This window comes from Camellia sinensis, chromosome 4, assembly GCF_055761805.1.
Source record: "Camellia sinensis isolate YWXY chromosome 4, ASM5576180v1, whole genome shotgun sequence".
Lineage (NCBI taxonomy): Eukaryota > Viridiplantae > Streptophyta > Magnoliopsida > Ericales > Theaceae > Camellia > Camellia sinensis.
The window spans coordinates 61417074-61432913 of record NC_138964.1 but is presented as its reverse complement, the minus strand read 5'-3'; the positions used below and the strand labels follow the sequence as shown (position 1 = coordinate 61432913).

The 15840-nt window shown below is 38.3% G+C and overlaps 1 protein-coding gene and 1 long non-coding RNA gene across 6 annotated transcripts in view; one reads left to right on the top strand and one right to left on the bottom strand.

Moving 5' to 3' along the window:
• Positions 1-917, top strand: part of LOC114272298 (uncharacterized) — a 62357-nt gene extending 61440 nt beyond the window's left edge. For all 5 annotated transcript variants that reach the window (XM_082925035.1, XM_082925034.1, XM_082925038.1 and 2 more), the window contains 2 exons: positions 38-109; positions 348-917. In XM_082925035.1, the coding sequence (XP_082781161.1) occupies positions 38-109; positions 348-754 (479 nt within the window). In that variant the 3' untranslated portion in view covers positions 755-917. The remainder of the gene's footprint in view (positions 1-37; positions 110-347) is intronic.
• Positions 918-2160: 1243 nt separating this feature from the next.
• On the bottom strand, positions 2161-15438 carry LOC145824675 (uncharacterized). Its single transcript, XR_014366620.1, has 3 exons — positions 14476-15438; positions 13496-13548; positions 2161-2436 (listed from the first exon to the last, which is right to left on the bottom strand). It is a non-coding gene; the product is annotated as an uncharacterized LOC145824675 (long non-coding RNA).
• Positions 15439-15840: the final 402 nt, after the last annotated feature.

The following is a 15840-nucleotide window of genomic DNA, read 5'->3' as shown; positions in this document are numbered from 1 at the left end:
TCTTTATATTGATAATTCTATAGTAATATCTTATCAGGTCTAGGTTCTAATGTGAACGACATCTGTGGAAGAGATTGGGTGTTTGGAGGTGGTGACCACGGTGATCCAGGTATGGATTTCTTTGTTTCATTAGGTTACCCATCAGCCAGCCCTATTAAAGGGAGGCCGGTTGACAGTTTTACTGAAAAAGCTCTGTTGTCTAAATTGTTTCATTTATCAACTTTTTTACCAGCCAGATGTGATCTTTTTTTTTCTTTTTCTTTTTCTTTTTCTTTTTTTTTTCTTTTTTTTTGTCAAGATGGATTAACATTTAATTATGATGTTTACGCGAGCAATTTATGGTACAGACTTAGCATGTGCTATTTCCCAGTTGAAGGAGACAACCAAATTATCTATCCCTTTGGTTGTGTTTGGTCACATGCACAAAGAACTGGCTTATGGAAATGGAATTCGAAAGATGATAGTGGTTGGGGCTGACAACACTATATGCCTAAATGGTGCCATTGTTCCTAGAGTTAAAAGATTGGTGGCTGATGAACAAGCTACAAACAGAAAAACCTTAATGAATAATGAAACCTCAGTTTCTACACCAAATGCAATAGGCACGGTACGAGCTTTCACTTTGGTAGAGATATCGGATGGAAAATTGAAGAAGATAGCAGAAGCTTGGGTTTCTGTTATCGGAGACAAGACAGCATTAGAAGAGGAGTGCATACTATACAGCAGAGGTCGAGGCACCGAGATTTCTTTGTAGTGGATTCCCTTTTAGCATGGCTTGTCATACACTTGAGGTGACTTAACCTTTTGTGTCCATTGCCCTTGCATGACCTATATATATTAACGAGATGCATGCTTTCGATACCCATATGTATATTTACTGTTTTGCCCCTTCATAGAAATATATTTTCTTTGTGCTATAGCATGTTACCTTGCAGCACTGATTTGTTGATCGATTTGTGTTCCCAAAATCTGAAACGCGATTGTGGTTATGATTCATAGAATTTTACGATTCACAATTCAATTCATATGATTCGATTCAAGCTTCAAACAAAATGATTTGATTCGTGTAGTTGAATCATAAATTGAGTGAATGTTACTATTCAATTGCGATTCACTATAATTGATTGTGATTCATTATGATTTACTGCGATTTAAATAATTCAGTTTTGTTCGTGTATTAAATGAAACAATGTCATTTTCACAAAGTATAAAAATAAATAAATAATTTAAAAAAGGAAAAAGAAAAAAGTGGTCCGCTAATTATATTGATATATATTTCATTTTAAACGTGGTGTAATTTTATACGTATATATACACATAAAATTTTACTATTCACAATTCGATTTGGGATTTGATAACAGTGATTGTGATATCTATTGTGTTATATTTAATTCCCAGGTCATGAGATTGACTATTCTATTGTTGATTTTTGGGCTGTAGGATAATATTTTTGAAGATTTGATTCTAATTGCTTTACAGATATGATTTTGTTATCTTGTTAAATTATTGTTCTCATGTGTTTATAAAAAGGTTGGTCCACATGAAAGTGATGATCTATTACCTAGAATTCCTAATTCCCAAACAATGTGGTTTTTGTAGACTCATCCTTTCATCCACACATCAAACACCATTCCTATTTTTTATCTTTGGGTTTCTGTAAAACCTAGCTTTTTATTAGTGCACCAAGTCGCAAGCATTCCATGGCCTTTTTTGAGCCCAGTCTATTCCTTTGCACTTGAGCTTTCTTCCACGACACTTGAGCTTTCTTCCACGAAAAAAAAAAAAAAAAAAAAAAAAAGGTGTAACTGAGATTTCAGCAACTTTGATTCTAAATTAAAGTGGGACTTAACCGTCAATTAAGATGGGCCTGCGTGATTTTGTATTATCTTAAGTGAGAAGATTGTAATACAAAAATAATGAGCCGAAATTATTGAATTGTGAATGGAAATTGTTTCATAAAGTGGGCATTAATAAAGTTGGGTTTCACAATTCAATAGTTTTGTATTATCTTAAGTGAGAAGATTGCAATACAAAAATACTGAGCCGAAATTATTGAATTGTGAATGAAAATTGTCACACCCCAAATCCGGGCATGACCGGCCGTGGCCCACAGGGACTTAGCCCAAGGCACACGTAAGCCTAAACACGAATCCAATCACATTGAACAACTGAACAATAGTCTAATAATAAATAACCAAAACTCAATCCAGACATGTCACAATTATAAACGGCAAAATCAACCGTAATAAAAAAATCATCCAAACTTATGGGATATAAACAACCCACCTATCAAAAATAATCCTAAATGAACTTCGATAAGAATAAATATAAATATGCACAAACTTGACATAACACTCTAAACTAAAGGAATGCCCTAGAGGTCCCTGCAATTGAGTCCCCGTTACGCCATGAGTCCACTCTAAGTCCTTCTAACACCTGGAAATGGTAACAACTAAGTCAGCTGATAGCTCAGTAAGTAGCAACATGGATAGTAAATACAGTTTTGAAAACAGGGTTCAATTCCAAAATAAGATATATATCACAGAAACTAGATTGGCATACAGTTTGGTAAATACAATCTGTTTCAAAAAGAAGGTTCCACAATTCAACACTTAAAATACTCATGTCTCGCAAGAACATGATAAACGACATTTTTCACTTAAAACAGATTATAACATGAACACCAATAATTTTTTGGGTACCAATAAAAACAAATAATCTGCCACACATTTCTCAGGCTATAAGCCCCGTTGGATCCAATACCGAACTAAGAGTCATCCTCAGGGTGGCACCTGAGCCTTTTCTCAAAGACGATCCGATTGAAGGTCACCTAGTTGTTTTTAAAGGTCTGTTCCTTACAATCGTTGAGCACTAGAGTCATCACGGCCCAACCCGGATCTGTTCCCTAGTGGCCAGAGTCACCACACACAGTGGAATAATTTCCCTGGACTAAATACACACATGGTCCCAATAATCAATACACATGAGTTTCGCAAAACATGGTAGTTCATCATTATAAACATGAGACCAAAACAAATAGTTTACAGTATGCCAAGTTCACACATGTTTCAGAAATAATTTGATTCAATTGATAATATAATAATTTATCAAAACAGTTTAATCATGAAACAACAATTTAATTTTTCCAACAGTTCATGTAGAGACCCTAAATTTTTTTTTTTAAATTACACTTGAAACCCTGAGCCTTAGGTTAATAGTATTTTAACCCTAGTTCCGTAAAAATCTGTGTAAGGTCCCAAGTAAGGAATAATTTCTCCGTGTGTGACCATAATTAAATCATAGAACACCACTTTATGATTGGAACTATCCTAAGACTTGGTTTTATTTATTTACCTCATAATTTCTAAATTAATTCACACATTTTATTCTTATTTCTTATTTTTTTTTATTATTGTTCTTTCATTAATTATTTATTTGAATGGAATATTATTGTGTCTTGAATATATACATAGTTTATATATATACATATATATAATATTGGTGGAAGAGACAAAGAAATAAATAAAATAAATAAATAAATAAATATCTAGATATTTAGTCCCTTAGCCATTAAGCTATCTATCTTATATAAATTGAGAGTTGGTCCCAATCCCCACACCCACGTTTTTGGATCAGCTCAAGGAGAGGGTGAGAGAGGGAGAGTTTGTTCAAGGGAAGTCAAGAGGAGTAGAGAAGTGTGAGGAAAAAAAAGAAAGAGACTTCTTGAAGGTAAAAATACACCTCTCCCTTGTCTTCTCAATTTTTTTTCTTTACCTATATCTTCCTATTGTCTAGATGCTCCCTTGGGTTATGTATTGATGGTAAATTGAGTTTTTGGTGTGTATGCTTGTGTGGGTGTGAATTGGTGACATTTCTTACAATTTTATTCAAAATATGCACTGCTGCAATTTCTAATATTTAAAAGAAATATCAAACCTGTCTATTTCTCAAATCTGAATTTATTGTAAGATAATTGGTATGTTTAGAGCTTGTGACAATTTTATTAGCCCCTAATTGTGTGTTTTTAGGGCTTGGATAATTTGTTGAAAAATCTGGTCCTGAATCTCTGAAAAACAGTCCACTTTTAGTAATTTTATAAAATTCTAGAAAAATCATTTCGTGTTGGTTCTTTTGTCAAAATTTAGAAATCTGAGTCCTCTTTCCAACAGATTTTATTTGAGTAAAAACCATCGGGTAGATTGAGAGAAACGCTAGTTTTCCCAATGGGTGACAAATCTGGACAGGTTTTTGAATATAGCTTGTGGATGAATTTCTGGAGGTGCTATGCACATTCTGTGAATTGGAATTGAAACTAGACAGGTTAATTATTATTTCTGTGCAATTTCAGCCCCTAATTTGACCTAGAAGTATTTTTACCAAAGCGTTCTTGTTAGCCCTGCAAAACCGACCGGTGCTGGAAATTGTGTTGTACTATGTGACTTGTCTCTAAGTTTTTCAGGCCTTTTTAATGTTATTTCTTGCTTAACTATACTTATGTACTTATGTATGATGATCATGGACTATATTTCCTCTAGTATGTTTTTCCCCTACTCGTTTAATTGATCAAATTACCGAATGTGACTAACTCACCTAGCAAAAGATCTAATAAATGGGAAATGATAAGGGGTTGGCAATGGGTGACGTTTATCTTAGTGTTTTAGAACAATTTTATACATATGCATGACATGAATTATGATGGGGTTAATACCAAATGAGTTAAGTCTTGCGTAAGCAGTTTAAGCGAGCACCGGGGTTGACCTGGATGTATTCAGACTCTATGCGGCGGTTTCAGGGTGTAAGCGAGCCCTATGGTATGGCATGTGTAGGGTGTAAGCGAGCCCTATGGTATGGTATGTGTAGGGTGTAAGCGAGCCCTTTGGTATGGTATGTGCAGGGTGTAAGCGAGCCCGAGGCACGATTTGGGTGTAAGCGAGCCCGCTTGTTGGCCGTCCCTTTTGAGGTCCATCAATGCCACTGACAGGTAAATAATCGGAAGGTGGGCATAGGTGGTAAGGTCTGCAAAGCAGCAAAAGGGGGAGTTCTGAATAGTCTGGTGTTCAATCCTTGTGGTTGGGTAGAAGGATCTCTTTGGGGGGTCCTAAATGCCTAGTCTAACTACTGATTTATAAAACCTTAATGTAAGTATGTTATGTTACTTGATTTGTTTTGTGTATGATTGATTGATAGAAGATATGGGGGTGTGTGTGTTTTTACTGGGCATTCCAAGCTCATGGCGTGTCATGCCAGGTGAAGAAGCAGCTCACGACGGGGAAGGTTATCCCAAAGACAATCAAGATGAAGTTTTAGAGCCGTGGTTCACTTGAAAATTTAGACTAGTAGTTTGTTTTTGTGTTCTCTTTTCTTTTACCTTTTGGTTTGACAATATTTGTAAACCTCTAGTGGAACTCAAATCAGTTATCCATGTTATAACTCCGCTTGTATGTGTATATTAACGTATTGTGGTTATCTATTTTGTTTGAGTTGTACTTTATATATTTCTCTTGCGGTCTCAAATTTTGGGGCGTGACAAATTGGTATCAGTGCCCTAGGTTCAACCCTTAACCCACGCGTGTTGACTCGTGATTTTAGATATCCTTGCCTTTCACATTACTATTTTCTGTTACCATTATAATATATCATATTAAGGGTGGACTAAAAAAAAAAAATTTTTTTGTTTACCTACCATAGGATGGATTCTACATCAGAAAGCGTTGATAACTGGGGAGTTTTTCGGTTCCAGAACAGACGGGCAGTAGCTGTTAGCCCACAAAGACTTAACCGACGGTGTCAATTAGGGGTGGAGCGCGTGATAAAGAAAGCTATTCGGAAAACAGAAGAGGATTTTTCATACTATACTGCGCAAGCAAGACGAGCGTTGGTACGTCGACGCCTCCAGTGCAAATACAGGGAGCTTAGGTTCGCTCTTCAGATAGAGCGGAATGATCAGACTTTTGCTGAGCTTAGGCAAGAGGTATTGACTGAGGATCCGCGTCCAGTGATGCGTCGCGTTGGACCTGAGAGCTGCGGCTCTCATCATCCTGAGTTAGAGGTTCCGTTTGTCTCAGCACTCCCTGGAGCTTCCCCTGCATTCCCTATAGAGGTGTCGTCAGAGTACACCCCTACACCGGTTCAGTAGTTTCCGGCCTCCCCGACATATGCTCCTTTACCACCAGAGGATCCCGAGGAAGATCCCGAAGAAGACCCAGAGGAATCATTTGACTTAGGGCTGTAGTAGTTGTGGGACGAACCCTTTTGTGTACCTTTGTAAATAGTGTTTTGTGTGGTTGAAGCGTGTTTTGTTTTGGTGTATACACGCTACACGCTAACCTAGATAGTGTATCCTTTTGTAAGAAGAAGTTGTATGCGTATATATAAAATATCTAGTTGGTTAATCTACTGTGTTGTATGTATTTTATTTTATTTTACTTGGTTTAATTGCATCATCCATTTAGAAAATACATAAATTTCATACACCTTGGACCACATTAAATTAGACTATTTATTGAACGCCTCTTCGCCTTCACAACAACCCTAAGCTTATATTACCCACAAACTTGGCAGATGGCGGACAATGTGGAAGCAAACGATCAAGTCAGACGCCGACGAGGACGTCCAGCTCACAATCAAGGCGCTAATTGCGGTAGACCTATACCTGCGGAGGAGTTGCCAAGACCAGTCGGAAACCAGATTCTTGAAGAGTTAGGAAGGCTTAGAAGAACGCAACCAAATGAGCGGATATATTTGTTATCTGAGTTCAGAAAGCAAAGACCGCCGGCGTTCACAGGTGAGCCTGACCCGAGAATCGCTGAGAGTTGGATTCGTCAAATAGAAAAGATGTTGGAAACCATGGGTATTACTGTGCATACAGACAAGATCGCCCTGGCAAGTTATCAGCTAGAAGGAGAAGCGGATCATTGGTGGTCCTTGATGAAAAATTCTCGAGACACGACAAGCATGACTTGGGCTCAGTTCAAAGAATTGTTTCTAAGAAAATATTTCCCAAACACAGTTAGACAAGAGCGGATTTGGCAATTTCAAACTTTGAAACAGGGTGAGATGTCAGTGACTCAGTATGTAGCCAAGTTTGAAGAGCTAGCGCGATACGCAGCCCAATACGTCGCAGATGAGGGAGAGAAAGCACGAAAATTCGAGTGGGGTTTAGACCCTATTATTAGAGGCAAAGTGTTACCCTTGCGCCTCTCTACTTTTGCTGATGTGGTGGATACGGCATTGGATGCAGAAAGAGAGTGGGCAGACTCAAAAAGGATTTGGATGATGAAAACGAAGAAAGGGGGTCAGTCCTATGTAGGGCCAAGAAGAAATGACCGAAGGAATGTGGTACGGACACCATACATCAGACCGTCGCAACAGCTGCAACAGAAAGGGAGTTTACAAACCAAGCCTATTACACAAATCCAATGTTTTCACTGTCACCAGATAGGGCACAAAAAGTCGGAATGTCCCCAACTTTCTGGGATGGGAAATCAAGCAGGGGGTTCAAGCGCGAATGCTCAAGTTATTGGCGGGCAAAGGCCATGGATGAACAAGTCAGGAGGAAACCGAAATGTTGGACCAACCGGTAATCAAAAAGGCACAGGCAGAGTTTTTGCCCTCCAAGAGGAAGGTAATGAAGATCCATCAGTAATTAGAGGTAACCTTGTACTCTATAATTCCTGGGTTCATGTTCTATTCGATTCTGGCGCATCACATTCTTTTATATCAACCTCATGTGTTAAATCATTAGGTCTTAGATGTGAACCTTTAGAAACTACTTTACGTGTTGCATCACCCTTGGGAGGAAGTATTAGGGTAGGATTAATTTGTCGAGGGTGTAAATTAGAAGTGTCAGGGTTACACTTGAGTTGTGACCTTCGGGTCATGAACATGTCCGATTTTGACATAATCTTGGGAATGGATTGGTTATCCGCCCACCAAGCAGTGATTGATTGCTACCGCAAGAGAGTGACGGTTTGCACACCTAGTGGAACGTGTTTCCAATTTAAGGGGGATAGAGAGGATTCCCTGAGCACAACAAATCGTAAAATGCAGTGGCATCGACAATTTGCTGGATGGTTAGCAAGTTTGATCATTAATGAAGAAGCTCAATCAGAATTAAATCTTCCGCGTGTAGTTTGTGAATACGCTGATGTTTTTCCTGAGGAGTTGCCAGGATTACCGCCACATCGTGAAGTAGATTTTAGTATCGAATTACAAGCGGGTACCGCACCAATATCCCTGACACCCCACCGTATGGCTCCTGCTGAACTTCGGGAGTTGAAGACGCAATTGCAGGAATTACTGGACAAGGGATTTATCCGACCAAGTACCTCACCATGGGGCGCACCAGTTCTATTTGCAAAGAAAAAGGACGGAACACTGAGATTGTGCATAGATTATCGGCAACTCAATCGGGTGACGATCAAGAACCGATATCCACTTCCACGGATTGATGACCTTTTTGACCAACTTCGAGGTTCAAAGTGTTATTCAAAGATTGATCTTAGATCTGGCTATCATCAATTGCGGGTCACCGATGATGACATACCAAAAACTGCTTTCCGAACCCGATATGGCCATTACGAATTTGTGGTAATGCCCTTTGGATTAACCAATGCACCAGCCGTGTTTATGAGCTTGATGAATAAAATTTTTACTCCGTACTTGGACCAGTTCGTGGTGGTGTTTATTGACGATATTCTAGTCTATTCACCGTCGGAAGAGGAACATGAGCAACACTTGAGAGTAGTTCTTCAAGTTTTAAGAAACAACCAGCTGTACGCAAAAGCAAGTAAATGCGAGTTCTGGTTGAAGGAAATCACATTTTTGGGACACGTCGTGTCGGAGCATGGAATCGCTGTAGACCCGGCCAAGGTGGAAGCAGTATTAGATTGGAAACAGCCAACCTCAGTATTTGAAGTTCGTAGTTTCTTAGGGTTGGCCGGCTATTACCGACGGTTTATTCAAGACTTTTCTAAAGTAGCTAAGCCGATGACTCGTCTAACGCAAAAAGGGGTAAAATACGATTGGAACGAAGCATGTGAACAATCCTTTCAAGAACTCAAGAGGAGATTGACTAGTGCCCCAATACTCATCATTCCGGAGCGAGACAGAGGATATACGGTATATTGCGACGCGTCCAAGGATGGGCTAGGCTGTGTGCTAATGCAAAAAGGGAAGGTGGTAGCTTACGGCTCCAGGCAACTGAAACCGCATGAAAAGAATTATCCGACACACGATCTAGAGTTGGCAGCAATGGTTTTTGCATTAAAGCAGTGGCGTCATTATTTGTATGGTGAACAATTTGAGATTTTCACGGACCATAAGAGCTTGAAATATTTGTTCACGCAGAAGGACTTGAACATGAGACAAAGACGGTGGCTAGAATACCTCGAAGATTACCATTTTACTCTATCCTATCATCCTGGCAAAGCTAACGTGGTGGCGGATGCCTTGAGTCGCAAGAACCGGGGAATTATTGCTAGCTTGGCACTCAAGGAATGGAACATGGTCGGAACACTTAATGAGTTTGGAGTACAGATGAAAGCTCAGGACAAGAAGGTATACCTTGGCGCTCAAATCGCTACACCCAAATTACTGAACGAGGTAATAGAGTCACAGAAGTATGATCAAGAGGTGGCGTTCATAAAAGCACGAATAGCATCCGGCGATCCTATACCTGATTGGACGATTCATGCAGATGGAAGTTTGAGACATCAGGGTAGAGTGTTAGTACCACAAGATGAGTCACTTAGAGAAAAAATTTTAAAGGCGTTCCACCATTCAGTGTTTGCAGTGCACCCAGGAGGGACGAAAATGTACCAAAACTTAAAACGTCAATATTGGTGGAGGGGAATAAAGAAAGATGTGGCTCAATTCATAGCCAGATGCCTTACGTGTCAGCAAGTAAAGGCAGAACACCAGCGACCTGGAGGGATGCTTCAGCCCTTGCCGATATCAGAATGGAAATGGGAGCATGTAACAATGGACTTCGTCACTGGACTACCCAGGTCACCGAGAGGATATGATGCTATATGGGTTATAGTTGATCGTTTGACGAAAACTGCACACTTTTTGCCATATAAAATCTCCGACACTTTGACATCGCTGAGTCATCTCTACATTAAGGAAATTATCCGATTACACGGAATTCCTGTATCAATTGTGTCCGACCGGGACCCGCGTTTCACCTCCCGATTCTGGGGAAGCTTACAGGAAGCGTTAGGGACTGAATTATGTTTCAGTACCGCATTTCATCCTCAAACTGATGGACAGTCGGAACGTACCATTCAAACTTTGGAGGACATGTTAAGAGCTTGTGTGATGGATTTTAAAGGGAGCTGGGAGCGACACCTACCGCTGGTGGAGTTCACATACAACAATAGTTTCCAGGCTAGTATTGGCATGGCTCCATTCGAAGCACTGTATGGTCGGCCTTGCAGATCACCAGTTTGTTGGACTGAAGTTGGAGAAGTGAGTCTATTGGGCCCAGAAATCGTGCAAGAAACTACAGAAAAGGTGAAACTTATTCGACAAAGATTAGTGGCAACTCAAGATCGTCAGAAGAGTTATGCAGATAAAAGGAGAAGACCGCTAACCTTCGCCACCGGTGATTATGTTTTCCTGAAAATTCAGCCCCGCCGAGGGATTATTCGTTTTGGAAAGAAAGGAAAATTATCACCTCGATATATTGGACCCTTCGAGATACTCCAGAAAATCGGAGAGGTTGCGTACAAGTTGGCTTTACCCCCACAGTTGGCTGGAGTACATGATGTTTTCCATGTATCTATGCTGCGGAAGTACATAATGCACCCTTCTCACATCATCAACTGGGAAGAAATCCAACTCAATGAGGACGCTACCTTTGAAGAAGGACCTGTAGCAATTATAGACAGACAAGAAAAGAACTTGCGAGGGAAGACAATTCCCCTTCTTAAGATACTCTGGCGTCACCATGGTATTGAAGAGTTCACCTGCGAACGTGAAGATGCGATGCGGGCAAATTACCCACAACTATTTGGGACGTAAGGTATGATCTAATTTCGAGGACGAAATTTATTTAAGGGGGATAGGTTGTAGAGACCCTAAATTTTTTTTTTTAAATTACACTTGAAACCCTGAGCCTTAGGTTAATAGTATTTTAACCCTAGTTCCGTAAAAATCTGTGTAAGGTCCCAAGTAAGGAATAATTTCTCCGTGTGTGACCATAATTAAATCATAGAACACCACTTTATGATTGGAACTATCCTAAGACTTGGTTTTATTTATTTACCTCATAATTTCTAAATTAATTCACACATTTTATTCTTATTTCTTATTTTTTTTTATTATTGTTCTTTCATTAATTATTTATTTGAATGGAATATTATTGTGTCTTGAATATATACATAGTTTATATATATACATATATATAATATTGGTGGAAGAGACAAAGAAATAAATAAAATAAATAAATAAATAAATATCTAGATATTTAGTCCCTTAGCCATTAAGCTATCTATCTTATATAAATTGAGAGTTGGTCCCAATCCCCACACCCACGTTTTTGGATCAGCTCAAGGAGAGGGTGAGAGAGGGAGAGTTTGTTCAAGGGAAGTCAAGAGGAGTAGAGAAGTGTGAGGAAAAAAAAGAAAGAGACTTCTTGAAGGTAAAAATACACCTCTCCCTTGTCTTCTCAATTTTTTTTTCTTTACCTATATCTTCCTATTGTCTAGATGCTCCCTTGGGTTATGTATTGATGGTAAATTGAGTTTTTGGTGTGTATGCTTGTGTGGGTGTGAATTGGTGACATTTCTTACAATTTTATTCAAAATATGCACTGCTGCAATTTCTAATATTTAAAAGAAATATCAAACCTGTTTATTTCTCAAATCTGAATTTATTGTAAGATAATTGGTATGTTTAGAGCTTGTGACAATTTTATTAGCCCCTAATTGTGTGTTTTTAGGGCTTGGATAATTTGTTGAAAAATCTGGTCCTGAATCTCTGAAAAACAGTCCACTTTTAGTAATTTTATAAAATTCTAGAAAAATCATTTCGTGTTGGTTCTTTTGTCAAAATTTAGAAATCTGAGTCCTCTTTCCAACAGATTTTATTTGAGTAAAAACCATCGGGTAGATTGAGAGAAACGCTAGTTTTCCCAATGGGTGACAAATCTGGACAGGTTTTTGAATATAGCTTGTGGATGAATTTCTGGAGGTGCTATGCACATTCTGTGAATTGGAATTGAAACTAGACAGGTTAATTATTATTTCTGTGCAATTTCAGCCCCTAATTTGACCTAGAAGTATTTTTACCAAAGCGTTCTTGTTAGCCCTGCAAAACCGACCGGTGCTGGAAATTGTGTTGTACTATGTGACTTGTCTCTAAGTTTTTCAGGCCTTTTTAATGTTATTTCTTGCTTAACTATACTTATGTACTTATGTATGATGATCATGGACTATATTTCCTCTAGTATGTTTTTCCCCTACTCGTTTAATTGATCAAATTACCGAATGTGACTAACTCACCTAGCAAAAGATCTAATAAATGGGAAATGATAAGGGGTTGGCAATGGGTGACGTTTATCTTAGTGTTTTAGAACAATTTTATACATATGCATGACATGAATTATGATGGGGTTAATACCAAATGAGTTAAGTCTTGCGTAAGCAGTTTAAGCGAGCACCGGGGTTGACCTGGATGTATTCAGACTCTATGCGGCGGTTTCAGGGTGTAAGCGAGCCCTATGGTATGGCATGTGTAGGGTGTAAGCGAGCCCTATGGTATGGTATGTGTAGGGTGTAAGCGAGCCCTTTGGTATGGTATGTGCAGGGTGTAAGCGAGCCCGAGGCACGATTTGGGTGTAAGCGAGCCCGCTTGTTGGCCGTCCCTTTTGAGGTCCATCAATGCCACTGACAGGTAAATAATCGGAAGGTGGGCATAGGTGGTAAGGTCTGCAAAGCAGCAAAAGGGGGAGTTCTGAATAGTCTGGTGTTCAATCCTTGTGGTTGGGTAGAAGGATCTCTTTGGGGGGTCCTAAATGCCTAGTCTAACTACTGATTTATAAAACCTTAATGTAAGTATGTTATGTTACTTGATTTGTTTTGTGTATGATTGATTGATAGAAGATATGGGGGTGTGTGTGTTTTTACTGGGCATTCCAAGCTCATGGCGTGTCATGCCAGGTGAAGAAGCAGCTCACGACGGGGAAGGTTATCCCAAAGACAATCAAGATGAAGTTTTAGAGCCGTGGTTCACTTGAAAATTTAGACTAGTAGTTTGTTTTTGTGTTCTCTTTTCTTTTACCTTTTGGTTTGACAATATTTGTAAACCTCTAGTGGAACTCAAATCAGTTATCCATGTTATAACTCCGCTTGTATGTGTATATTAACGTATTGTGGTTATCTATTTTGTTTGAGTTGTACTTTATATATTTCTCTTGCGGTCTCAAATTTTGGGGCGTGACAGTTCAGGGTAGGGGAACATTTATAAAAATATGTAGCATGAAACTACTCACCTGAAACGCAATAATATAATCCTCGAATAGAGTGTAAAAGTCCAACTAGTGGCCTGAACCAAGTATAAAAACTACGCGTCACAACTAATTTTAAAATACTAAAAAGAATAGGAACTAAGTAATCTCAAACTAAAACGCACTAACACGGCTCAACCCAACTCACCGTTACTCTTAAATATTACCTAAGTTCATATTCTTCAAGGTCTAAAATCACCCAAGACATAGATTCCGATCGAAACTTAACTAAAAATAACTTTAAGATGAAACAGTGTTTTAAACAAGTTTTCCCAATCTATTCGCTAACTTTGAAAATTACAAAATCCACTCCACGCTATTCGAAAAATTCCAATAACCTCCAGATATGATCTAATATATCCTAAGTTTCAAACCCAATTGGTTTCACTTGATTTGCTTATCAAAATAATTTTTCTACAATTTATTATATCCAAACAGGTTGTTTTCTGCAGCACTTTAAAGAAATTAACGGTTCTCTTAATATACGCGAGCAATCAATGCAAGGCCAAAAACGTACGAAACTAGACTCATAACTGGTTCTAATGACACTAATTTGATAATTTTTGGATTTATACCCAAAGAGAACAACAATCCCGAATTTACTGTTTCGGACTGGTTTCCTGGACAGATTTGAATACCTCAATTTATATGGATTTCGACTCCCAAAAATTATGAAAAAATTCAGATATGCAATTCAATGTGTAATTGATCTACTGTAAAAATTTCAGATTAAAATTCATCCGTTTGATATGGTTTCTTGATTTTTAAAGTTTGCGATTCTGTGCAGAATTTTTTGGACTGAAAATTTCACCCAATCTTTACACATAAATTTAGCTCCTCAAGTTTCTTAATAGGATATCTATATACACAATACATAAACCTACAACCTCTCCATGAATGAATAAAATAATTATAGAATAAGGATAGAACAAAGAAAGAAGAGAAGAAAACCTAAGAGGGCTAACCTTTGATGATCACACACAACACAACACACCCAAAAGTTCTTTGATTGCAACATCTTCTTCTTTTTTTTCCTTCTCTCAAACCTTCTCCCGTGGCTACTGTGTTGTTGCCCTATGTGGTGAACAAATAATAGAGTAGGGTTTGTGTTTATTTTATTTTATACTAGTAGTGGGCACACATAGGTCAAATAAATAAATAAATATACAAAATATATGTATAAGTTATATGTAACTCAAATGGTAGGAGTCTTATATATTAACCTTGTGGTCTAGAGTTCAAGTCACACCCTCTCTCTCTCTCTCTATATATATATATATATATTTTTTATAATAAATCTTGCCTCTAAATTAAATGCTTTCACCACAAATTTATTTTAAGTTTAAAATTAATTAAAACATCCTCCAATAATATTTAATTTGCACCTTAGAATTCACCACAAAAATATTTGAGATTGTAATATTATTATTTAATTATTTACTTAATTTTTATATTCGGGTTCTCACATTCTCCCCTCCTAAAAAAAAAGTTTCGTCCTCGAAACTAACCTGAGTAAATCATGAGAATAGATGTGGGTACTTCTTGCGCATCTCATCCTCGCGTTCCCAAGTTGCCTCTTCAACTAGATGATTACGCCACAGTACCTTAACCAATTTAATGGCGTTTGTACGCAACATTTTGTCTTCTGAATACAAAATCTGAACAGGCATCTCCTCATACGAAAAATCCTCTCTAATCTGAAGCGGCTCATAATCTATCACATACGACGGACTGTGCACATATTTCCTCAGCATAGACGCGTAAAACACATTATGCACTCCTGCCAACCTAGGGGGTAAAACAACACGGTACACAACCTCACTAACCTTTTCTAATACCTCAAATGGTCCAACGTATCTCGAACTCAACTTTCATTCCTTTCCAAACCTGATGACTCCTTTCCATGGTGATACTTTCAAGAATACCATATCCCCCACATGAAACTCTAAATCTCTGCTATGATGATCAGCATAACTTTTTTGTTTACTCTGAGCAGTCAATAATCTCTCTCTAATGATTATAATTTTTTGTGTAGCATCCTCCACCAAATCAAGTCCCAACATTTGCCTCTTACCAACCTCATACCAGCACAAGGAGACCTACACTTCCTCACATACAGAGCCTCATAAGGAGTTACTCCCAAACTAGAATGATAACTATTATTATACGCATACTCCATGAGCGGCAAATAATCATCCCAATTACCTCTCCACTCCAAAGCATAAGCCCTCAACATATCCTCAAGGATTTGAATAGTCCTCTCCGATACCCCATCTGTCTAAGGGTGATAAGCTGAACTAAAATTTAACCAAGTACACATAACTGACTGT